At 50.0% G+C, this 25,716-nt stretch overlaps 1 protein-coding gene across 4 annotated transcripts in view; it reads left to right on the forward strand.

Moving 5' to 3' along the window:
- The window catches only part of Cmip (c-Maf inducing protein), a 200,999-nt gene that overhangs the window by 144,670 nt on the left and 30,613 nt on the right, over positions 1 to 25,716 (forward strand). For 2 of the 4 annotated variants that reach the window (XM_034522505.2, XM_076915941.1), the window contains exons 4-7: positions 8,210 to 8,371; positions 12,962 to 13,003; positions 20,097 to 20,159; positions 24,343 to 24,423. In XM_034522505.2, coding sequence (XP_034378396.1) covers positions 8,210 to 8,371; positions 12,962 to 13,003; positions 20,097 to 20,159; positions 24,343 to 24,423 — 348 coding nt within the window. Of the gene's footprint in view, positions 1 to 886; positions 1,008 to 1,761; positions 1,944 to 8,209; positions 8,372 to 12,961; positions 13,004 to 20,096; positions 20,160 to 24,342; positions 24,424 to 25,716 lie in introns of those variants that run through there. The other 2 variants (XM_076915942.1, XM_076915943.1) reach the window with 2 other exon arrangements.

Below are 25,716 nucleotides of genomic sequence, written 5' to 3' on the forward strand. Positions count from 1 at the left end.
ACAGGAACCTACATGAGAACCCACAACCCCCTACACACACACATACACACACACACACACATACACACACAAACACATATACAGACATACAGACATACACACAAGCACACAGACACACACTCAAACATATTCGCACACATAAAAACACACCAACACATATACACACACTCACACAAGCACACATACACACAAACACATATATTCACACACATACAAACACACATATATACACACAGACACACACAGACACAAAGCACGCGTGCCCTTTATAATCGAGTAACTTAACACTTTTACATCGGGCCACATTCAGGAGGTTCCCTTTTTCTGATGATTCTAGGGCTTTGTCAAGTTGACAGCTAAAGCTGTGACAGTTTGAGCAGGTGGGGGGATGAAGGATCTCTTTGAAGCGTGAGACAAAGGAAGGATTCTCGTAACACTTTCGCCTTGATCTCTGAATATTTCTAGATGACACGGGCCCACCCTGTGACAAAGGCAGCCTGCATTTGCAGTGTTTTGATGCTTTTATTAGTGTGCTAATTGTGCACAGCGGTGGGCTCCGTGGTGACATTTTCATAGGTGTAGGTGATATGTTTAGAAGGCCGATTGCCCGCACCAACATCTGCAGTCCATAGCGAGCGCGTAGAGTCTCCGTGGGCATAGTCAGTCTGCCTGCCTTTCTTGCTGGGTGTGCAAGGGACTCTGAGGGACAAAACATTAATTAGTAACTTTTCTTGTCACTGTGATAAGAGTGGCGGATGGATGGAAACAGCCACAGGGGGACAGGAGTTTGTTCATGCTTGCAGCTCACCGTGGGGAAGCAAGCATGACAGCGGACAGGTGGTAGCTGTTTGTTACATGATAGCAACTAGGGAGTAAAGAGGTGGAGCCAGGAGCACAGCCTGCCTACAGCCTTCATACCTCACCCTCACAACCTGCTTCCAACAACTAGGCTCCACATGGAGAAGATCCCACCACCTCCCAAACCTGTGCCAGCAGCTGGGGACCAGGTAGGATATTTCACTGTGAAACCACATCTTGGAGGGAAAGCCCAAGGTGGGGTCCCTGTTCAGGGAGCCCATAACTCATATGCAAGAGGATTGCTTTGAATGTGGCCCAGTGCAAAAAATGTTAACTTACTTGACATTATAAGGGGCATCCATGCTAGCTTGTGTGTGTGTGTGTGCGTGTGCAGGTTCTCATGTGAACTTTGTAGGTGGCAGTGTCAAAAGGTTGGACACACCCACCAGCTAGGGACTTAAAGAACCTGGTGTTCCCTATGGAAGGAAGCAGGTAGAGGTTGTCCTTTTGTTGAGCACAGAGTGGTCTGCTCTTTGGAGCAGCAGATGAGGTAGACCTTAGGCATGGCAATGGGGCCATAGCAGTGCCCCATAGCTCCTTCTGTGGTGACAGCAATGGGTGTCCCCTGTCTGGCAGCCACTAGCAGCTGCAGAGACATTATGTGACTTGTTTGGCTGAGGAACTGGGTTTCCACTTAAATTTTCTTCTAATTAAGTTGACTGTCAGAAGCCCCCCTGGGTCCAGTAGCATTCAGACAGGCCAGGCAGCTCCATACCAGACCTAGAAATCAACTGTCAAAGCCATCCTCCCTAGCTCGCTTGGTTCCATCTCCTCAGGGACGTCCTCCCCTCCGCAGCTCCTCAGAGTACCCGTGACAAGTGACGAGGAGCATGCGTACTTGTGTGCACGCGAGCCTCAGAGGCTGCAGCAAGCAGCAGAGCCGTGGGGCCCCCTCCCAATCCTCGCGAAGAGCGTTTCCAGTGCATTCCGAGCCACACCTCCTGGTGAGGGACACCCACCTGATGACAGCTAGTCTCCTGTGGAAGACCTAAGAGGCTCCACTCTCTCAGGCTCGAGAACCCCAGTGTCTTGTTCCTGCTTCTACCTCAGGAACAGTTTCCAGAGAGATGGCTGGTGTTGCCCAGGTAACGTCCCTTCCCTGACAAGCAGAGAGGGTGAGGACAGCCATGGAGTGACTGGCTCTGCCAGAGGGGAAACAGGAGGCTCTGCCTGCTGGTTCTGTTTATTGTTGCCTGGTGCTGCTCTGCCACAGATGCTGGGAGCCTTTCTTAGTCTTGCCTGCTCTGGACCACTCCCTCCTAGGACTTGGTAGGTGATATTATCTACAGTGGTTGTGTAGCCAGGAAGTCGATGAGGTGCATCGCGCCCGCCAGGGCCGGTCAGCTCTTCTTCCCTCAGTCTCCTTAGGGCTTAGCACAATACTGGGCATGTTATAGTAGAATAAGGTATCCCATGATCTTAGTTGGGTGTGTAATGAGTGGGTGGGTGGGGGTGAGTGGGCAGTGAATAGATGGGTGAGGCTGGGATGGATGAGTGGATAAACTCATGGGTGGGAGACGGATTGGTGAATGAGTAGGGAAATGGGTAGATGGATATGGATGGATAAGTAGAGGAATGGGTAGATACATGGATGATGAATGGGTTAAGTAGATGGAAGATAGGAAGGTGAATGGATGGATGGATGGATGCATAGATAAAGTGAATGAGTGGATGGGTGGGTGAAGGATAGGTACATGAACAGCTGATGGTCAGGGGCTGGAAAGATGGCGCCATGGTTAAGAGCACTGGATGTTCTTCCAAAGGACCTGGGTTCATAATCCCAGCACTCACGTGGCAGCTTATAACTGTCTGTAGTAGTTCCAGTTCCAGGGGACACCCTCACATATAAGCACGCGGAACACCAAGGTACATAAAATAAGAATAAATAAATTTTTTTTAAAAAAGCTAACGGTCAGATGAACGGGTAGATGGTAGAATCAGAGCTGAGATTTGAGCTGAAGTCTGCTTATTGCAAAAACCCATGCTCTTAACAGGCCATGCTGCTTTTGGCTCTGCCTGCCCACCTCTGTTTTTCTAGGATAGCATATATATTTTAAAATAGCTTATTTGAGGTATAAGTTGTATGTCATTAAATGTAGCCATCATAAGAATACTACTTGATGATTTTAGTAAACTTACGGGCTTGACCAGCTGTTATCCCAATCTGGTTTCAGGACATGGCTACTACCCTAAAGATGCCCTGTGTGAATCCCCGCTGCCCCTCCGCAGTCCCAGCACTGGTTGGTTCACTTTCTGCCTGTAAATGGACTTTTTTGTTTAGGAATTTCAATTCCTTAAAAGGAACCATATAGTTTATGCCTTATATCTGACTTCTGTCTCAAGCACAGTGGCCATGAAGTGACCCGGGGTTGTCACGTGATAAGTTCACTCTCTTTTTTTTTTTCTGGTACATGGCTCTGCCACATCTTGTTCAGCCATGAGTTCCTTCTCTGAAGGAGATTGATCTCTTCTTGGTTGATACATATTTGCCTCTGTGAGACTTGGCTTTTCCTTTTGGTGGGGGACTGTGGGGGTGTTAAAGACAATTACTTAGCTATGTAGTGAGTGCGTGCTTAGTATGTTCAGACTGTCAGACAGGCTGGGGTAAAACTTATCAGTGGAAGGAGACCATGCTGGGTTTGATCCCCAGATCAAGAGGATGGGAAGGAAGGATGGTTGAATGGTTTTGCCGTGTGACTCTCCATTTTTACATTCCCCGCCCCCAAGAGCAGTGCACCAGGATTGGTTCGACCACACTTGGTATCGTCCGTCTTTTCCATCACAGCCATCCCAGTGGATATTTCTGTACCATTGAAATGTGTATTTCCCCAGTAGTTTATAATGGCGAATTATCCTTCCCACCCCCATTTTTGTTCATTTGTTTTGCTTTTTGGGTTTTGTTTGTTTGTTTGTTTTTTCATTTTGTTTTTTGAAACATAGTCTCAGGTAGTCCAGGCTGGGCTTGAACTCTTAGCTGAGGATGACCTTGAGGTTCTGTTCCCCGAACCCCCCTACCCTTCCCAGGTTGGCATGACAGGTGTGTGCCACCATAACCAGCTGTGAGCATCTTTTCACGGGTCTTCTCCCAAACTGGGATCTGAGTCATGAACCACGGCTTGGCAAAGGGCTGTTGATGTAGGGCCAGATGGCAGTTCTTTGGGGGCTCTGAGAACTGCACTCACTCAGTTTCTGTTGCATATTCTGTTTGCTTTGAATTTTATAACTCTTAGAAAACCCATAGGACCATTGGGGGGGGTGTCATTGTGTACAAACAGCCAAAGCTGGGTTTAAACACAGGCTGCATATTGCCAGCCCCACACTAACACCAGTCATGTGCCCAGTCACGAGACAGCTCCAGGACCCCTGCCCCTTCTTCCCCAACTCAGGTCAAGGACTCCAGTGGCCCATGAGGCACACATTGGACATGAGCCACTCATGGCTTCTGGCAAGGCAGGCTCAGTGGGAAGACTGTGTTGCTTCTAGAGAGCTAGGATTCTCGAAGTGGCCTCATCTTAGCCCCACCATGACTCACTGCCTGCTGAGCTCATCAGAGTTTCTGGGATGATGCTAACGTGTCACTTGGGGTGTGGCTAAGGACCTGGAACTCTGGATGTTCTGCCCGACCCAGCCCCTCTCATGTAACTCACCCACTAGTCACTGATGTCCAGCCCATGGGTTTATTCCTGGCTCTTACCTGCCACCAAACAGCCTTGATACGTTCTGTGTCTCTTGGCTGACCCATCTTGCCAGTCCCCTTGACACCACTGGTCCTGAAAGACATGATAGAAAGGGTGAGACCGTTAAAGGCCCTGCAGCCAGTTTTGACTCATGTACCAATTTGATTCTTCATGGCTACCTGGCTTTAGCCTTGTTATTCCCCCCCCCCCCCCCCGGCTGGGACGGTGTTATGAATCAGGATTCCAACAGCCCCGCCCACAGCAGATGCTACGGCCACTCTGCCCCACTCCCAGCACCATCTGCTAATGCAGGCTGCTCACCACGGGCACCCTGGAGTAGTGTCCTGGATGCTTATGGCCTTGAGAACATCTCGGCTTGGGTAGGCAGAAGTATTAGAATAAAGGGAGCCTGCAGGCCTATGGCCCTGTGTTCCAGGTGAGTCCACCTGTGTCTGAGAGCCCCCTGTAGGATTGACTTTCTGTTGCCCACATAGACATTGTCTGGTTTCCATATCATCAGGGTAGAAGGTGCCCCCCACCCCCACCCCACAAGGTCTTAAAGTTTGGGGTTTTTAAATTTTTTTTTTCTTTAATGTAGAAAGAGAAGCATGATCTGTTTCACTGGGTAGATCGACGGTCTGGAATAATTTATTTAAGGTCACTTAGCGAAGCCTGTGTCCTTTGCATGCCAGTGGGAACACGGGTGCCTCTTGTTCCACCCGTATTTCTAGATTAGATTGTGGCCATTAACGCAGATGAAGCAAGTGTGCGAGCCCTGGCCGAACTTCCCCCAGGACTCCAGTAGAGCTGCTGGAGAGCCATCTTGCCTTCAGATGGCCAATGAGGAAAAAGGTCTCCTCGTCTCTTTCTCACTCTCTGCTGTTTCTTTTCATCCCCCTGCCAATCAGAAGTTCTTGGAACTCAGTCCTGTGGCTGAGAGGCTGCTTGCAGGGTGGTCTAACCTTGGGCTAAGACTCCAGCTCCCAGGGCTTTACAGTGGTGCTCAACAGAACCTAGCTAACAATGTGCCTGCTCCTATCTGATGTTAAGTGTGTGTAATGGAGTGAGTGTCAGAGTTTGGTGTCTTTCTTAGTTACGTTCCATGTGTTTGAGGCGGGATCTCTTCCTGTGGCTGGAGCTCACTGATTCAGCTAAGCCAGTGAGCCCCGAGGATCCTCCTATCTCCACCTCCTCCGTGCTGGGATCATAGGCACATACGCTTAGCTTTTCTATGTGGGTGCTGGGGATTTGAACTCAGATCTTCATGCTTGCCCTGGAGGCATTTTCCTGGCTGAGCTACCTCATGGCCATGATCTCTGGCGTCCAGATGAATATTGGGTTGCAGGCATGTGCCACCACAGCCATGTTTGCAGAGTTTACATGAGGGGTGGCCAGGACCATGTGTGCCACATTAATGATGGCTATTTCTGGATTATAGGATTTTCAAGGTTTTTTCTTTTCCTTTCTCTTCCTCTTTATGCTTTTCGGTATGGTTTCAATTTTCTTTAAAATGAGTGCCTATCATCTTTATAGAAATAAGTAATTCTTTCAAACATAATAGCTTGCAGCTGGCCACCAAAATGGATCCACGTCCACGCCGAGAGCTTCCATTGTGCACAAGTGGAGTCTGCTGTGGGATTGCCCTAAGGATGGATTGTCCTGGCGATCCTCATTGCGATGAAATTTGAAAAAATAAAAATAATAAAGATCTTTTGACAAGGACATGGTTCTCTAGCACACATTGAAATCTGTGAGACCAGAGCTCAGGGGAGGGTCAGTCACCAGCAGCCAGAAAGGCACTAGTGACGGGTTCAATGCAGCCTGTTTGGATCAGGGTGTATTTTGTCATTAAAGCAATAATGTTAGGGACATGCTTCTGGGCACCCTCTTCATCAGCACAGCCAATTTAATTGTCACGGGGGTGCTCGGGCCTGAGCAGAACCTGCCATGATTCTTTTGTCCTCAGAATGTGCATGTCTGAACCTGATCTGGTTCTCTTCTACCCTCTGTGTGGTAGCCAGTATCAGCCTCTGTCAGCCTTGGAGGATCAAGGAGCACTGTGGAGAACAGAGGCTCCAGCACAAAGCCATGCGGTCAAGCAAGAGAGGGGAATGGGGCAGGTAGGCCTATGAAGGAACTAGAGTAAAGACAGGAGAAGAACCAGATGAGAGGGAAGAACTTAAAAAACACCACCGGGAGCTAGGTGCACTGGCACTCACCTGTAACCCCAGCACTTGGGAGGTGGAGGCACATGGGAAAGCACACCACCCCGGGTTGCTTGACCCCCTATCTCAAGAAAACCTCAAGAAAACAGAAAAACACCTTATAGATACGAGTTTTATGCACCAGGAAAGCAGGGAGTGTGTGATAAGAGATGGGTTTGCTGTTTGTATCCAAAGAGACAAATTACGTGTTAGAGCTTCACTCACATTGGCTCCGCTCCTCTCTGGGATGTGATTTTTTTGGTGTGACCTCATAGAAAAAATGACCTATACAGATCCAAGATTGACATGGGTCCCACTGAATCTGGGACCAATTTCTCTGCCCAGAGATGTGGGACCTAGGGCTCTAAAAGTGAAATGATTTCTTAAAGGAGTCATTCTTACCCTGGTTCCATCCCTATCCATTTGGGTTGGGATATGCCCTCTAAAGACTTCCTTTTGAGCCCAGGCCTTAAGACTGTTGAATAATTCTTAATTCAGAAATGGCCCAGGAAGACCCCAGTGGCCTTCAGGTTGAGCCTGGGTTACCAGAGAGGACCCCTCCCTTTCTCTTTTCTTTTCTTTTCCTTCAGTGTTTGGCTCTGAGGTCATGGTATGTCAGCACCACCACCACCCCGCCCCCGCTGGCTGCTGGTATGGGGTGCTGTGACTCTAAGATTAGGCTTCTCTGGAGGAGCAAGGAGTTTAGCAGTAAGTGATGAAGTTCATTCTGTTGAGAGGCCCAGCAAGCGGGGCGGCACAGGGCCAGGCAGGCAGCCACAGAAACAGAGACGGGAGGGGGAACGCTTGGCTTGGACCGCCGCCCTCCGTGGCCTCTGTTTCCATGATGTCAGAGAGGCGGAACTAAGGGTGCCTCAAATCCAGGAGGCCACAGCCCTGCCCTCCATTCGGGTTTGGAGGCAGCACTGAGCGAGGTGAGCGAGCCTCCGTTTTCCTCGCCCAGTTTCCTCCAGCCGTCCTGGACTCGGTCCCCACCTGGCTGCAACTGAGCCTTCCTCCTGACCATCCACCTCTTTGTCTGAATGCCACTTGCCAAGAGAGCTCATAGGATCTGCCTAGGCAGAAACTCGGCTCATAGAAAGCTTTCTGTGGGCCGGGAACATTCCCATTCTTAACCGTGCTTGGCGACTTGGGGACTGAGTTTGGCAGGAGATTCTACTCAAAGAGCAGTTTCCTAATTCCTTTTTATGTGTCACTGGGAACAGGGTGGGAAACTGCTGTTCCGGGCGTTCGGAGCCTGCCTGTCTGCAGACGCACCCTTGACCTTGGATGGAGTCTGTTTCTTTCTTCATGTATCCATTTCCTTTTGGGGAAAATTCAGGCCAGGTTGACAACTTCCCAGGGCCTTTTCACCCCAGCCAGAGAAGTTCTTTGGTCATCTTGAGTGGTTTGCTAAATCGGTGATGTATTCCCATCTCTCTCCCCCCCCAACCCCCCCTTCTTTCCACCCAGAAAAAGATTTACAAATACAAGAAAGTCCTGAGTAACCCGAGCCGCTGGGAGGTTGTCTTGAAGGAGATACGGACGCTGGTGGACATGGCTCTCACGTCCCCGCTGCAGGATGATTCTATCAACCAGGCCCCACTGGAAATCGTCTCAAAACTGCTCTCGGAGGTAAGATGCACCCCCAGCTGGATGAGGGCCTCCTCTTCTCTAGCTTGTCTGGTTTTACCTCCATCTTGTACTTAGCTCCATCTGAGTGAGCAAAAGAGCTCTCCCCGTGGTATGCCATCCTGCAGTGGGTAGGTACTAAGGAAGACGGTGTTTCTCACCAAACCATCGAGGGCATTGAGGCTGGAGCTTGCCGGTTCTGGTTGCCTCCAACTTGTGTGGAGGTGTAGGAGACTGACATCTCTGCTAAGCCCTAAGGCAACCCCAGGTTTTGGATAGTGGCTCTGATAGCAGCCACTGCAGCTCCCAGGGTCAAGTGCCAACTCTGTGGACCTCTCAGGCCCCAAAGCAGTGGGTCTAACCCTTCTTGATGCTTCAACCCTTTAGTGCAGTCCCTCATGTATGGTGACCCCCCCCCCCCAACCCCAGCCATTCAGTTATTTTCTTTGCTACTTCTTAACAGAAGTAGTTTGCCGCTGTTCTGAATCACAATGTAAATTATGTTTTCCAGCTGTCTTAGATGACCCCTGTGAAAGGGTTGTTTGGTGACCTTCCCTTGGGGGTCAAGACCCACAGGTTGAGAACCCCTGCCCTAGCTGAAACCTGTTCTGTTCTGTCCTGCTGGGGCGGCATCTCATTCTTTGTTCAGTCCTTGGCAGCTTTCTGTCCCAAGTACCCTTAGCTATCCACCTGTAGGTGTTGTTTGCCTTGCTCGAGGCTTAACAACCGGACTTCGTGTGTGTGATGCAGGTGGCGGTAGGAAGTTGTCACACATATATGAAATTGACAAACAATAGAACAAGGCAAAAAAGCAAAAACAACAACAACAAAAAAGTATTTGGATTTCAGCACAATGGCCATTTCCAGGTTCTCTTTAAAGATGGAAAAATCTGGCTACACCGGGCAGCTACTGTTACTTAGTATCCTGTACTAGAGTGTGTGCCAGCTGTTAACGGTTATGGGCGGGAGAGTGACACCTATCCCCTGCCCTCCCGTAGCCCATGTTCCGTCAGGGGCTACAGCAAAAACAAACGGAGAGGAATCAAGAGTCAGCCCCAAGTGAGTTGGTGGGGGAGGGGAAAGGGAGGAGGGTTACTCCCAAACCTGTCACCCCCTGGGATCTGTACACTGCCCTCAGCATGGAGTCTTGCACCCTGAATAACCACCCTGGTCTCATTTATGTGCCTGGCTGGCCGCTGGGGATGCTAGGGCTGCCGGCTCCCTATTTAAAATAGTCACAGTCACCACCCAAGTGATGTCTCCGTCCCCCTCTCTGGAGAGTTTCATCCCCTGTGTCGTCCCAGTGCACTCCTGTGAGTGTTCCTTCCCCTCAAGCTCCTGTGTGTTCCCCTCATCCCTTCTCTGCCGTCCGAGGCACTACCTTGTAGCCCCAAGAACTCAGGTTCTCTTTGATGCAGAATGCTGGGGATCCCTTCCCTGGAAGAGCTGGGTGTCAGACAAGTGGGATGGATACATAGCTGGGGAGAGCTTCCCTCTGTAGAGGGCTGAGTGCTGGTGTAAATCGTAGTCAAGGTTTAAAATCTCGGGGCCTCCTGCCCAGTGCCCAGCCCTGACTTCAGGCTTTTTACCCAGAATGAGGGAAGGAGGCTCACCCTTGAGAAGCCAGGCAGATAGATTTCTAATCACATGATTTACCGTTGGTTGGACTTCAGGGAGTGTTTATTCTGGCTCACAATTAGAAGATGTGCTCACAGTGGGGCAGTTGTAGCAGCAGGAACCTCTTTCGAGGTTCCCAATATGAGACCTTGCTGTCCTCATTCATAAAGCAACAACCCAGGAACACAAAAGACAAGTCCATACTGGCCTAGAACCTTTACTCCAGGGCCACCTGACTCTTGGACCTGGATGTGACATTGTCCGGCCCTTCAGTTCCAGCACAGTGGGCTATCCTCAGGAAGGTGGAAGATCTTCAGTATCGGCCTGTGGTAGGCCCTCTTACCCATCCCAGAGATGGTGCTGCCCATTTAGTGGTCGGTCCTCCTACCTCAATTAACCCAAATTTAGAAAAATCTCACAGAGAAGTCCAGGTTTGTGTTTCCATGGTGATTTTAGATTCTAAAGTTGTTAGTGAAGATTAGCTATCATATGCAGTTAGTAGCTTTGTTTTAAAAAAAAAAAAAAACAAAACATTGAGCTACATAGCCGGCTAGGGACCGTCCCCAGGTTCACCGGTTAGCTAGGCTCACATTCTGACACACTGATGCTTCATAAGCCTAGATTAGAGAGACAGCTGTTTGAAGTAGGACACACCTGTAATCCCAGCACATGAGAGGTGGAGAGGCCAAAAATCAAGAATTTAGTATTATCCTTAGTGACATAGTGAGTTCCAAGCCAGTCTGGGGTACATGAGACCATGTCTGGAAAAAAAAAATTAAACGAAAGAGAGATGAGTCAGGATGCCTCTGTGGTTAAGAGCATTTGCTGCTCTTGCAGAGGACCCAGGTTCAGTTCACAGCCCCTAAGCAGCAGCTCACAACTGTGTGGGTACAAAACATGCGCGCGCGTGTGCACACACACACACACACACACACACACAAACAAGATGTTCACAACACGGGCTTCTCGGAGAGATGTATATGGGTACCCACAGCCCAGCATAGGGAACTGCCCCAGGGTTGAAGGCTATATGTTCATGTAGAAATAAAAGCTTTGGACTCAGGCCAGACAGAGGTTCAGGTCCCCACTCCAACTCTGTTTCCTTGTACATGGGGGTCAGTGGCTGCTCTGTGATCAGTTCCAAGTAGCTCAGTCAGTCAGCAGGTAGTCAAAAGAAAAAAAAAAAAAACCTGTCATCTTAAGGCAGGGGCTGGTGACACAGTGCAGAGGAATAAAGGCTTTTGTTGCCAAGCCTAATAACCCACGTTAAATCCCCAGAATCTACAAGGCAGAAAGAGAAAACCAAATCCTGTGAATTGTTCTGACTTCCACCTGATTGGCTTTGACATGGGTGTATCCCATGTACCAGACGGATAGAGGGATGGATGGATGGATGGATGGATGGATGGAGCGATGGAGCAGAGGAAGTTTTCAAAGTGAAAAATGAAACAGAATCAGTGTACGGCGTGGAAAGCAAATTGTTTGAAGCTCTAAAAGCTCATTGTCACCGTAAGGGAAGAGCAGAGCTGCCTTTCATCTGCTGTGACTCAAAGTGACTAGCGTTTTTTAAGAGTCCTCTAAAAACAGGCCCCCACAGAAGGAAAAAAAAACAGTATTATAGTCAAAGACGCACTGTCTGTTTGTACTTCACCTTCAAGGTGGTGGGCGGCGCCTGCTTGGTGCTTAGAGCCTCTGTCTCCATTTCCTGTGCCCAACATCGGTGGGGAAAGGCAGATGCCCAGCATAGTAGCTTTCTTTTGGCTTCAGTGCAGAACTGCTAAATGTTCATACTCCCCGTCTGCCTGTCGTATCGGTGGGGGGCAAGGTCCTTGCATGGTGCCACTCTGACCAAATCAGGAGTTGTTCCAGCTCCAAATGTGGCTTTTATGAAATGCAAGTAGACTCTGATGACAGCCTGGGTCTGTCAGAAGAGACACAGTAGATGGGCGTCAAAGAGAACAGCAAGTGCTTTGAAATTTCCCATGATTCTTGCCATTTCTTCACACACTCACAGGAAGGCAATAATACAGTCAGTTTAACAGATTCCAGATCCAGGAGGAGAACAAAAAAACCAAAACAAGTTTATTAACCTAGTTTTGTTTTAGAGGTCTATTGCTCAGATGGGCATTTAGCTGGAGCATCTGAGAGGCACTCGTGGTACACCAGTGTACTTGGGAGCCTACCTGGAGAACTGCTGAAATAACAGTGATCTAAAATAAAAGGTTTACCCAGCACTGAGTGTGAACTCGCAAAAGGTCTGATTTCTTCTGTATTATGAGGCTGCTCTCCGGTTCTAAGGAGTGTTGTTAAAACTCAGTCAGAATCTGCAGACCATAGTCCCAGGAGATGTCGGTATCAGAACCCCCATTTGCCAAAGTAGTAACAGAGTCTCAACAAGACATGAGTCACCCAAGGCTTCAGAGCTGTGAGACGTGTGTAGGAAGCTCAGTTTTCCTTTTACCCTCTCTGTTCTGGTTGTTGTGGGGGGCGGGGAGAAACACCCTGACCAAAAGTAACTTAGGAAATGAAAGAGTTTATTTCCACTGAGAAGACACTGAGGGAAGCCAGGGCAGGAACTTGAAGCAGAGACACCATGGAGGAACGCTGTTTGCTAGCTCACTTGGCCTCATGCTCAGCAAACTTTCTTATACAGCTGTGTAGGGCATGGTGCCGCTCATAGTGGGCTGTGCCCTCTTCCATCAGTCAACGGTCAAATCTTGATAGCCCCTTACAGACGATGCCCACATGCCAATCTGGGCTGTGTTAAGTTGAGAGTTAACAATAACTAGAAAGTAACCACTTTCCTGCCCCGTCCCAGAGTTGCCCTGGCATGTAGAGCCAAGAACGCGATTGCTGTATGTGGTTGGGGGTGAGGGGTGGGAGCGCTGGAAGCAGTCTGCAGGGCTGTGGATCCTTGGGATCAAAGGCCCGTTTTTGTTGACTGTGTTTTCCTTCTTTCTCCACCCAATTCTTTAGAACACAAACCTGACCACTCAGGAGCACGAGAACATCATTGTGGTAAGTTGCCTGACGCCCCCTGCCCTCCTCCCCAGGCCTCAGCCTGATGCCCAGACTGAGATTCTTCCCAGAGCGCAGCGTGCGTCACAAGCCACAGGCCTTGAGTCACTTGGCTGCCTACCCACCCACCCTGACCCCTCACTGCAGGTTCCATCTGCCTGGTGGTGGCCGTGATGGTCAGTCTTTGGGGTTCACTGCGATGCGAGCAGGTCTCAGTTTGCTCTCTCATTTCTAAGTCTCTACTTTGACTTAACTCAAGGCCATCACTCTGTCACTGGGCAGGTAAACCTGCTCTTTCTTGCCCTAGATAGGTCCCCTAATTAATCCACTACCTACAATCAGGATGAATCTCATCTGGTACATAGCGTAGGCTTGTCTTTCTCAGAATTCAGCAGTGTTCTAAGCACTTTTGGGTGTAAAATATTTTTTCCTGGGCAATTTTAAGCTCCGAGACACCTAATGGAAAAGAGAGACATGGGATTGGAGTGATTGTGGGTCTCCCTTCTCCCTGGGGGTCGTTGGCCACTGGCCTACGAGGATGAAGGATACAGTTCATGAACAGGGTTCCAGACGACCCATGAGTTCAAGCACTAATAACAACACACTGGGTCCAGCTTCGGGGAGACAGATCAACTGTACTCAGGTGAATCAAGGGTACGTGGGGAGGCATTCCAAGAATCCCAGGCACTAGATGAGTGAGTTTTTACTGGGAGAAAGGAAATTGAACCTTTAATCTAACTAAGGCTACATGACATTTCGAAGCAGGCAGAGGTGTGTGAGGGTTTTTGAACTCCCCAGACAAGGTCAGAGAAGGAGAAGCCCTGCTGGTAAAGGGTGTCCTCCATTTTTCACAGAGCCCAGAAGGCTATCTGGACAATGGTAGACTTCAACCTTAATTAGCAGGGTGATAACTGATGACATGTATTGTATGTCCCGCTGTTACCTGAGTCCGCACATGGTAGAAACAGCCCCAGTGCCATGAGCTCGTCCGTTGTAGGAAGACAAGTGCAGTCACTACAGAATAGAGGTGTTCGGGGCCAGAGAGCTTCCCAGGGCTGTGACATCTGAGCTGGGCTTGGAAGTATCAATAGGAGTTTGCCAGATGAGTCAAGGCATCCAGGGAAGAGCAAACCATTTATTCAAAGGTGAGGAGGTTAAAGCCACACGGTGTGTGGTGTGGGAGCTTCAGCCATGCTGGAGCCTGAAGCACACGGGACCCAGAAGCTGGGAAATAGAACGAGAAATGGAGATGAAACAGGACCCTGAGAACAGGGTGAACCTGTGAGAAAGTGCTGTAGTTTTAGGGGTAACATGCCAGTTCTAGTGCCCCTGGGGCTCATCCCGCTGATCTAGGCCCCTGTGTCTGCACCAGGAGGTGAGCTGCTGACCTTTCATAGCTCAGTGGGGTCAGTAGAGCCTCCTCCCTTAGTCTGTCACCTGGCGCACAGTTGGTGCACCTACTACAGCTGCCTTTGACTACTCCTGACAGGATGAAGCCAACCTGGGGGCCCCCCTCACTTTCCAGCACCTTCTCGAGGTATCCTGTCAGTGAGTTAGCTTATGTAAGCAAACCTTCACTGCCCGAGCCAGTGAGTGTGCCAAATCCCAGCTCTGTCTCACCAGAGGCCAGCCCTGCCATTAAGGACTTGCTTAGTCGATTCCAAGGCCCCAGCAGAGCAGTCATGATCAAGACACATCTCAGTCAAGGGTAGGGGTGGTTCTGGGTGGTGGAAGAGCACAGGGGAGAGGCAGAAGAGTGGGGGTAGGGGTGGGGTTAAGAGGAATTGACAGCTGGGTGCTTCCAGGACCTGGTTGTGTGAAGGGTCAGGGCATGTCACCCGAGGAAAGATGGTTAAAGAGCAGACCAGTGTGACAAGGCAGTGGTGAGACCGTCTGGGTCAGTGCCAGTCTGAGAATTACAGAGGGTGTTGTGTCCCCAGGTCCTGCTGGACACCATGGCCTAGAGGGAGGAAGAAGCTCTGGCATTCATACATACAAGCCTTGGGGAGAAGTTTGTTCTGAGGAACCTGGCTAAAGTGGACACATTAAGGCCTGTCCTTGCCCCCTCCCCTTCCCCGGCTCCAGTCTCCCCCTCCCCCATGCCGTCACTGTCATTACCACCATCATTAGGGGATCACATCTGCTGGAGCCTCCCCCTCCAGCCTGGAGTGTGTCGTCATAGTTAACTTGTTGACAGTCAGTCCCCTGTAGCAGCGCTTGGTCCTACTTTTCTACCGGAACATGAGTGAGCTTTTCTCATTCCACCAGCCAGATGCCCAAGCTATAGAAACCATCGGTGGGTACTATTTGGGTATCAGCAGAGGCACATGGGCTGGCATTCACACCCAGGACAGGCCCACTTCCCATGATGGTACATGGTAGCATCAAGCAGATTTAATGCTGTAGTGGGAAATCTCCAACCCAAATAGGACCAGTCAAAGAAAACACAACTCAGTAATTATGAATACATTCTGTAAGCCCAGATTGGGCAAATACCCCTACACTACTCTGTCATCCTCTTTCTCTTCTTTGCCCAGTCATTGTCGTCTCTGTTGTCGTCCTCCTCCATTGGCTTCCTCCAGTCGTCCTCCCTCTCTCTCTTCTCTCCCCAGCCTTTATTTCTCCACCTCCCCTTCCTCTGCCCAATCACTGGCTCCAGCCTGTATTTTACAAATTAAGATGTGCAGAAGGTTCACTAGAAATTACCTGTGTAATGACTCACACCTCCTCTGCAGCCCTTCACAGGAAAGGGGAATTAGTATCAAAATACAAGGCCGAGGCTATCCACAACATAATGTTAACATAGGTTCAAGCTCAGAGAATCTAGACCCGGCTATGCCAATTACTAGAAGAACTGAAGAAAAAAAATAGTTATCTTTTTATGTGTGTGGGTGTTTTGCCTGCATGTACGCCTGTGTACCATGTGCCAGAAGTACCATTCAGAGTCAGAGGAGCCCATTGGATCCTCTAGACCTGGAGATAGCGATGCGTGAGCCGCCATGTTGGTGCTGGGAACTGCACCAAGACCTCTGCAAGAGCAGCCAGCGCTCTTAACAGCTGAGCCACCTCTTCAGCCCACCTGAAGAAATTGTAGTGTAACTAAGAACAGTTGTCCCTGGACTAGAGAGATGGTTCAGCAGCTAAGGGCTTGTTACTCTTGCAGAGCACCCATGGCGATTAACAACCGTCCCTAACTCGACATCCAGACACTCACATGGTACACAGTCATACATATACAAGACAATGTCTGGCGTCTGGGACACCTAGCTGACAAGGTGCTGGGTTCAGTTTCCAGCAACACACACACACACACACACAAAATTCCCCTCAGAACCTGGGGGTGATTTGAGGACCCCTGAGGGTGTGAGACTCAATAAGTATCTAAGTCTCTGGAAGACAAGATGTATTGACCCACAGCCTCCCGCGCACTCTCCCGCCTGCATTACCTCATCTCTAGAGTGTAGGTCATCTGGTACAATGTGAACAGGTGCCAGCTGTCACGTGGGAGAGCTCAGGAACACTAGCAGAAGTCTCTACTTTCTGTCCAGAGACAGGTTTTTGTTGTGGTTTTGTGGGGTTTTTTTTGTTTGTTTGTTTCGTTTTCCAAATCATTTTGAGCCGTGGTTGTTGAATACACAGTTGAGGGGTCTATGAAGAGAGCTCTGACTTAGCTTTGACATTGCTGATATTTCATTGTGGTTGTTGTTGAGGACTTGAGCCAAGCCACTGGCACAGGTGCGTTTTCCTCAGTACTCAGGAGGATGACAGCTTCAAAGGCTGACGGGGCTACAGAATGAGTTCAAGTCCAGCCCCAGCCAACTTAGTGAGACCTCTTCTGGAAATAACACAGGGGCCTGCAAGGTTGGTTCAGTGGGAGACCCCTGGCCTACAATCCCCTAGTGAGGGGCCGGGGATGTGGTTCCGAGGTAGACCATTACCTCCCGCTACTGTGGGTGTCACCTGGATTGTCTAGCCTTAGAACTGATAAAAGGAAGGAAGGTGATCTTGCCTCCTCCCGCTGCCTTCCTCGGAGAGCGTTCATCCACAGCAACAGCTTCTGCCATGGGTCTTACTCTTTATGGGAGCAGGGTGACAAAGGATGTGTTCCACAGTTGTCACCCCACCTGTCAGTGTAGCCCGGAGAACCTTCCAGAGCTTTCTGTGAAATCCTTGCTCAGGAGCCTCTCCTCCTTCCTAGCGAAGAGGGTGGTTTCTCATTTTGAAGGTACCTTGGGCATTGTCAGAGTGTGACATTCTTCCTTTACTCCCTAGAGGCCTTTGGGACAGAAATATCTTGACATGTACCAGTTTCCCCCTCAGGGCCAGTTCACCCTCACGAGACCTACTTTATAAAGATTCCTTTTGACAATCATGACACAGCTTTGTCATCTGCAGAGTTCATGCTCAGGAGCCATGCACCGAGTTACCAAAATAATTACCAAAACTCTCAGTGTTTTAAGTTTATTTACTTACTGTGTGTGTGCATTGGGGGGTGGGGTGGAGTGGGGTGGGGTCAGGGAGCGTGTGTGCCGTGGTGTATGTGTGGAGATCAACAGACAACCCTGCAGAGCCAATTCAGTTGTCCCTTCTGTGTGAGTTCCTGGGACCAAACTCGGGTCACCAAGCTTACACAGCAATCCCTTAACTCTGCAAGCATCTCACCAGGTCTGGTCGTGTATTTTTTTAAGTTCACGATTTTACGAATGGCATTCATGGCAATCCAGGGGCTTCTGATTGGACATGTTTCTTGTTTTTCTTTAAGTGCTGTTCTGTCCCGTCCGGTGGCTTCAATGCTCCAGGCTCTGTAAAATGCCAGTTTGGTTCTTTTATCATGGGCTGCTCAGGATTCTCCATGAACCATCCTGTCTAACCCACCAAGCAAAGGGCAATGACTTCCAGAAAGAGCCACAATAATGGGAGCCCGCTGATTGGCTTATATCAACACGTTTGAATACAGTCATCATTTTATGACCAGCAGAGGCCTAGAGGATTCCCTGACCCACTGTCTCTTTATCTGTCCCTGTGGGCCTAAGGATCAGTGAAGGAATGACTTGGATGTGGCATTTGACAACTGCTGTCAATGTTAAACTAGCTCCCCCACCCCACCCCACCCCACCATGTAATTCACATCCATTAGGAAGGAGGCCCAGTAGGAACTAGAAGGACCCAACCCAAGGGGACCACACCCTGCCCTGCTTTGGTACCCGAGGAATAGGGAAGTGCCTCATGAACAGAGAAGGGGCCTCCCATCCTGTTGCTGCCACTGTGGCCTGAAACCTTCCTTTGTTTAACAAGCAGGACCAAGCTGGGTTGCCTGGCCCTGGAGTGGAGAACTGGGCATGGTCTGCTTCCAAGAGGCAGAGGAGAGGATGTCCTGGCTGCTCAGGTCACTGAGAGGCTTACCACTCTGTCTTTCCATTTCGTGCTGTCCCTCATTACCCGGTCTCTCCTTCCAACGTAGTCATTGTCCCCAGACTCTCTTCTGTTCCTGGGTAAAAGGCAGAATGAACAGTAACCCAAACATAAGGTCACCAAAGTGGCTTTGAATCCTGGTTCTGCTGCTGGCTCGCTCTGCACCCTGGGCTGGTGCTTTCCCCGCCTCTCCAAGCTCAGACTCCCATTCTCAGCGGAGGAGTAGGAACTCCCTGCACGTGGACAAGTCATACACATCTAGCCACACGGGCTGACACAGGCCACCGAGGACCACCATTGCGAATGCTGTCATTTTATCGGGGTGGGATGGTGAGAGGTGGGAACTTGCCTTACACTGGGCTTTGAACCCCTGACCTGAGTTGCTTGGGACTGCCCAGCAATAGAAATGGGACCAGAATGACAAGGTGATGTGTTTTTTTCTTCTTCCAAAAATTGTTAGTTTTGTGTCAGTTGAAATTGAAGCTGTCACCTGTGGCCACTCTGTTGAAATGACTTCATCACAAAGGACTGCCCACTTGAGTACCTGGTCACCCACAATCTCCATCTTTCGGTCCCTTGCCTACACTCCTGTCTGGTACTTGGCATTGAACCCAGGGCCTTACACATACTGTGTAAACACCCCATCACCATGCCGCATGACAGCACTTTTCTCTTATAACTCATGAAGATAAAGTCTCTATACACTGGTCAGGCTGTCCTGGGACTCACTCTGTAACGCAGACCAACCCTCCAATTCCAGTTCCCCTGTCTCAGCTTCCTGAGCAGCTGGTATGATTCCTGGACTTGGTTTATTTCCTTTGTTACAGTCTTTTCCGTGACATCCCTAAAACCAGCAAGCTTCTAATATTATAGGGCAGGCCCTAAGGAGTTGCTCATAGGAGTTGCTTATAGGGCAGGCCCTAAGCAGTTGCTCAGGGAGTGAGGGGGTACCCTACCCATCTTTAATATGAACTGGAGTGTGTTTAGAGGCAGCTGGGTTGTCACGTGCAAGGGGGCTGCTACTTATATTTAGCAAGGCAGGGCTATAGCTGTGCTGGGCCTTCTGTGGTGCACAGGACTGGCACCCCACACGCAAAGCACAATCAACCTGATGGTTAAGGAACCCCACTTGTTGATGACTGCACATTGGATGCTTGCAGAGACTTTTTGGACCTTACCTTTCAGAGAGTAGGTTTAAGGATCATTTGATCACCTGTTCCAGTGGTCTTGGAACTAAGAAGGGACAAGATCAGACTGTCAGCCAGGACTCTGCCCAGCCTGGATGCTCATCCCTTACGTTGCTGCCAGGAGCCCAGCTCCCCGCAGAGCTAGAAACATAGAAGGTGTCAAAATGCATTATTGAAAATAACATCATGTTCACCCAATAAGATGTCCTGCTGCTTAGTCAGAAGTTGTGGGCTTAAAGGCAGCGGTATGGATAAATGCCAGCTAGGCATGAAACCCCTAAAGTTAGATGTCTCATCTGTGGGTCTAGCCTGGAACCTTCCTGCACTCTGGAGCTCTGGTCTGTACATTAGAAAAGGCGCTCTACCCGACAGAGAATAGAAAGATATTTTCATTTCTTTTCAAGCGTCTCTCTTCTGCAAACTAAGCCCCTCCCCCCACCCTCCCCCCACCCTTACCAGATCCTGCTGACTGATGGCTGTTCATTTTCTTGTAGGCAATTGCGCCTCTGCTGGAAAACAACCACCCACCACCAGATCTCTGCGAATTCTTCTGCAAGGTATGGTATCACTGCCGTGGGCTATTAGAGGCCACTGCCACCACAGTGTGCCAGCTAGGTGGGTCTGAATGCACTGGCTGAATGCCAAGCCTACCTGCCAGCCTGGTCAGGGTCCCAGATACAGGCAGAAGGCGTACAGGTGCCCATGCTTGGGGCTGCTGCCCTCTGCCAGACAGGCTGAGGGGAGGACCAAGTGTCTGGCTTTTCTATGGACTATTCCTGGCTGTCTTGGGAGGCAGCTTGCAGCCAGTCTTCTGGATTCCTGACGTCAGAGCTGGGTTATTCTTAGCTGAGGCTCCTCTGAGCACTGACTGGTCCAGGGTAGGGGCCCGGCTGCAGGGCTTTCCCTGGACAAGGGAAACTGTCAGCATGTGCCAGGTCAGCTTGGAGGAGCCACTGAGCAGGGCAGCATGCCCAGGGACCTGATGCCAACCTCCCAGCAGAGTTTGTCTGCAACATACCCAGGCACACCAGGGGACAGGGCCTTCCCAGAAAGCACAGCTCAGCAGCTTGGGGGCTGGATTGGCACACAGATCTGTCTGTCCTTTGCGCTCTCACGTTCTCTCTCTCTCTCTCTCTCTCTCTCTCTCTCTCTCCCTCCCTCCCTCCCTCCCTCCCTCCCTCCCTCCCTCCCTTTCTCTCTCTCCCTCTCTCTCTCTCTCCCTCCCTTTCTCTCTCTCTCTCTCTCTCTCTCCCCCTCCCCCTCACTCCCTCCCTCTCTCCCTCACTCCTTCCCTCCCTCTCCCTCCCTCCCTCCCTCCCTCCCTCTCTCTCCTTCCCTTCCTCCCTCCTTCCCTCCCTCCCTCCTCCCTCTGTGTGTCTGTGTGAGTGTGTACGCGTGTGTTTACTCTAATAACTTGATATCCATAGAAAGACTCACACTTGCGTCTTTCATCTGTGGCACCACCATACCATAGCCCTGCAGACTAATTTCCTTTGTGCTCTCTCCTTCCTTGGATTCCTTGGGTACCAAGTGGGGCCTCTGCCCCCCTCTACAACCCCATGTTGCCTGCTGGAGACATTGGAATATGTAGCAAGACTGTGTTCTGTTTGCCTCTGCTTCTCCTATAAGGGGATGTTTCCCAGTGACTCACACATTGGCCAGCCCATGGCACCCGAGGGGGTCAGTTTAGGACCCAGCACAGAAGCCCCTTCCTTCATGTGGTATAGGTGATGGGCCCTCTGGTCCAAGCAGACGAACAACTTACCAGCATAGCAAGCCCACGGAGGAACCTCTGCCCCAGCACTCAGTGTCAGCTCCCAGCAGATGGTGTAAGGGAGCCCCGGCCTCTCTCCTGGTTTCATAGTTAACAAATGCTTATTCCAGAAAACTGACCTTTGTTAAAGCCTTATAAACAACAATTTATTTCCTCCCTCCGTACTCTCGTGCACACGTATATCGTGGTGCATGGAGGTCACAGGATAGCCTGTTAGGCCCTGTGCACCCCTTTAACCTTGTGGGTTTGGGGGATCAGGCTTCAATGGCAAACACCCTTACTTACTGAGCAACCTCACTAGCGTCCCCCCCCAAGTAAGTCATTTTCTGGGGTCCCTGATAGCATAAAGCGAGGCAGGAGAAAATGGAACCTGGGCAGTCCCTGCTGGGATCTAAATGGAAGAGATAAGAACCTGGCCAGGGCCATGGGGCTTCAGGCTGTCTTCACTCTGGTGGCTAAGCCCTGCAAGAGGTGCTTCATTGCTACAAAGCCTCCTCACCAGTTCCCCGGGGCCTCTCTGAGCCTGCCTGAGGAGTCTCCAGACAGCCATTCCTGCTGGACTTCCAGATCTCAGACACAAAGGTTTGAGGAAATTTTGCTGCTTCAGTTTCCTAGAAAAGCCTTGAGCTATTCACTAAGAGTTACCAGCGGAACTCCTTCTGGGCCAAGGGGTTCATATGCACAAGTAGGTCAGTGGGTCAAGTTACTGGGCCAGGAGAGCTTGTCTGCCTCAGGAAGGTCTAATTCAATTTCAAAGTAAGACGTAGTTATAGATGAAGTACCTAGCTCAGACCCATTGGGGCTTTGCATTTGATCCCCACCACTGCTTAAAACTATGTGTGACGGCTCACACCTGTGATTCCCAGCACTCATTCACAGTAGATGAAAGACAGGAGAATCTGGGTGTCGAGGTCATCCTAGGCTACACATTGAATTCCAGGACAGCCTGGGCTACATGAGACCCTGTCTTAAAAAGTTCCAGTGTGAAGGACTCCATGGTGACAAGGAAGGAAGAGCCAGGCTTGGCCTGTGGACTCCTGCGGGATGTTGACAGCAGCCTCTGAGAAGCCCCACATCTAGAATGTTCTCCAGCTTATCAGACAGGCCTGCTGAATCTTACATAAGGAATGAAATTAGAGTCAGAACATACCTTTCTGAAATGGTCCTAAACATTCAAGGTCAAACAAAAATCAACCAAAGATTCTATCTTGTCTATTTTTTTTTTTTTTACCTTATTCTGATTTTAAAGACTCCGGTTTTCGTACAGTTGAGTTAGAAACTGAAATCGGTCCACAGATGTGTATAGCAGATTTTGTCAGTTGCCAGAATTTTGAAGCAGTCAAGGCGTTGCTCAGTTAACTGTGGTCGCCTGTGCAGTGGAATCTGTGTGTGTATGCATGTGTATGCGTGTTCATGACTGTACATGCACACATGTGCACATGCGTGCAGGATTCGGAGGCCAACCTCAGATGTCTTTCCTCAGGTAGATTTTGTATTTTGACATGGGTTTCTTCACTGGTCTGGGGCTTGCCAATTGTCTAGATTGTCTGGCCAGCGAGCCCCCTCCTGTCTCTCTGTCTCCTGTTGATTTTAATTTTTATATATGTGTAAATGTATATTACATGCTACATTTATGTGGATCCCCACGGGGGCCAGAAGAAAGCATCAGATATCCTTGAGTTGGAGTTACAGGTAGTTGTAAACTGCTTTGTGTGGCTCCTGGGAACCAAATTCCTGCCCTTTGCAAGAACAGCAAGCCTTAACCGTGGGATGATCCCTCCCCACTCATACCTGGCTTGTTTTGTTTTAAGATGTCTCTCTCTCTCTCTCTCTCTCTCTCTCTCTCTCTCTCTCTCTCTCTCTGTCTGTCTGTCTCTCTCTCTATCTATCTATCTATCTATCTATCTATCTATCTATCTATCTATCTATATGAATACACTGTAGCTGTCTTCAGACACACCAGAAGAGGGCATCGGATCCATTACAGATGGTTGTGAGCCACCATGTGGTTGCTGGGAATTGAACTCAGGACCTCTGGAAGAGCAGTCAGTGCTCTTAACCACTGAGCCCTCTCTCCAACCCATGCCTGTGTGTGTTTGTTTGTTTGTTTGTTTGTTTGTTTTAACATGGGTTCTTGGGATGAAACCCAGCAAGCACTTTTCTGAATCACCCCCCCCCCCGGGGGTCCCATCGGGGAGACTCTTATTTTTAGCATTACAAAGGAATGAGCAGCCAGCTGTGTTAGTGCACATCTGTAATCCCAGCAGTGTGGAGACTGAGGCAGGAAGACCTATAGTCCCCAGATCTGAAATCCAGAATGCTCCAAAACCCCAAACTTTTGAGTGCTAGCCTGACACCGTGTAAGTAGGAAACAGGTGTCAGAATAGGCACACTAAAAACATGGCGTAAAATTACCTTCAGGCTCTACATAAAAAGAACCTGTTACTTCAGGGCTCCACATTTCAGTCAGTACCTGAGTACACAGCCCTGGGAGGGCCAAGCCGCTAGGAAGGTTCTGAGCTCAGTGGTTGGCAAGGCTCAGGGAGGGACCGGGTGCTAGCCAAACAGCTCGAGGCAAAACTACTGTATTACTACTGTCATGGTGATTTGAACCCTTAACCTTGGGTCCAGACCTCTAGAAAGGTCACCCAGAGGCCACCCTAGTGTAGACTTCGGACTAAGGACCCTGTGACATGTTGGAATGAGCTAACAAATACCTACAAACAAGTGTACTGTGGTACTGTGAGCAGTGGGCAGCTGGGGAGGCTGGAACACACCCCTGCTTGGCAGTTTTGCCCTGAGCCTAAACCTGTCCTAAAGCATGAGGTCTTCCTAAGCAAGCTGCATCATTCAGCAAAGAAAACTATCTCCTTATTGGGCTTGATATCATCGTGTGGCCACTGGAAGCAGCGGGCTGTGGGTGGGGCTCCCCCCAGCCTACACTGACTGCATCCCTCTCTCCCCAGCACTGCAGAGAGCGGCCCCGGTCTATGGTGGTCATCGAGGTGTTCACACCGGTGGTTCAGAGGATTCTTAAGCATAATATGGTGAGTACCTGGACAGCTGTGGGTGGGTGGGCGTGGCCAGTGACAGTTTCAGAAGCTGGGAGTTTGCCGTTCAGGACTGATTCTCTCAAGTCAAGTCTCTCTCTTCCCAGTAGGTCAGAATAGATGTTGCTGCTAGGGACATGGCTTCCACTGAGTGGTCCCCACTGTGGGATATAGGCAGTACTATGCTCTCCAGGTTGTGGAGTGGACTTTTCACTCTTGATGGATAGGATAGCCTGGGCTCAGTGACTTCCTTCTGAAGGGTGTGGTATAGAGGGGTGACGGCAGCTTCAAGGTGAGAAGACCTTGAACAGTTGTGGCCTCAGCTGGGCATTATGTCCACCTGGGCATAAATGGTGACTTCTGGAACCTTGCTCCAGCCTACCACACAGACACTGCCTAAGAATAACAAAATGTGTTTCTGGAGATTTACTGGGTACCCTTTTGGAACCAAATATCATGGTGTCATTAAGAATTCAAAGAGACATTTTCTTGCTGGAAGAAACGCACCTAAAGATGGCTTAGGGGTAGCACACTGAAATGAGAGGTCACTTCACACCTGCAAGGGTAGGAACACAAAAGCCCCAGGACCATGCACGTGTTCTTAGCACTTAACTATACCGCTGTCCGATTGACAATCTGACGACGCCAAGCGTGCACTCACTGCGTAGCTCTGGGAGGACCTTGACCACGTACAGGTTGCCTAGGGAGCACAGGCAGGAGGCAGGGTGAAGAGCAGGAGCCAGGGAACAGTAGCCAGAATGAGGCGCCGTGGGCATCTCCCTAGATAGGAAGACAAGGTGAAGTGTTTCAGAGCCTCCCGTCCTGCCAGGACTCCATGCCTAGCTGAGAGTTGTATGTGTGTATGCCCACAGTGTGCACACGTGCCCGTGCACAAGGGGGTGTGTGCACACTTCTTAAGCTCCTCTCTGAGTTCTCTTCCTCACCTGTGTAAGCAAATGACCTTAGCGAAACTCCGCCCCCCTCCTCCTATGCTGGGGATCAAATCCAGAGCTCTGCCAGAGCCTGCAAGGTGAGTCTTCAAGGGGGTCCCATTGAATGGGGCAGGATGAATTCTAGTGTCACCCGTGAGACATCTTGCTGGCCAGGTACATTTTTCCAGTGTGTCTTCCTCTAGATGACCACACTATACAGTGGCAGGCAGACCCGCGGGGGCTGGTACCTGACAGCCCTCAGCATTGCATCCCTCACGGAGCACGGGAGCTTTTAGTTTCCCCGGGGCCACAGTTGGATAGCACTTTGGGCCCGTCCTAAAAGTGCTTCCTCTTCCTT

This window comes from Arvicanthis niloticus, chromosome 18 (assembly GCF_011762505.2).
Source record: "Arvicanthis niloticus isolate mArvNil1 chromosome 18, mArvNil1.pat.X, whole genome shotgun sequence".
NCBI lineage: Eukaryota > Metazoa > Chordata > Mammalia > Rodentia > Muridae > Arvicanthis > Arvicanthis niloticus.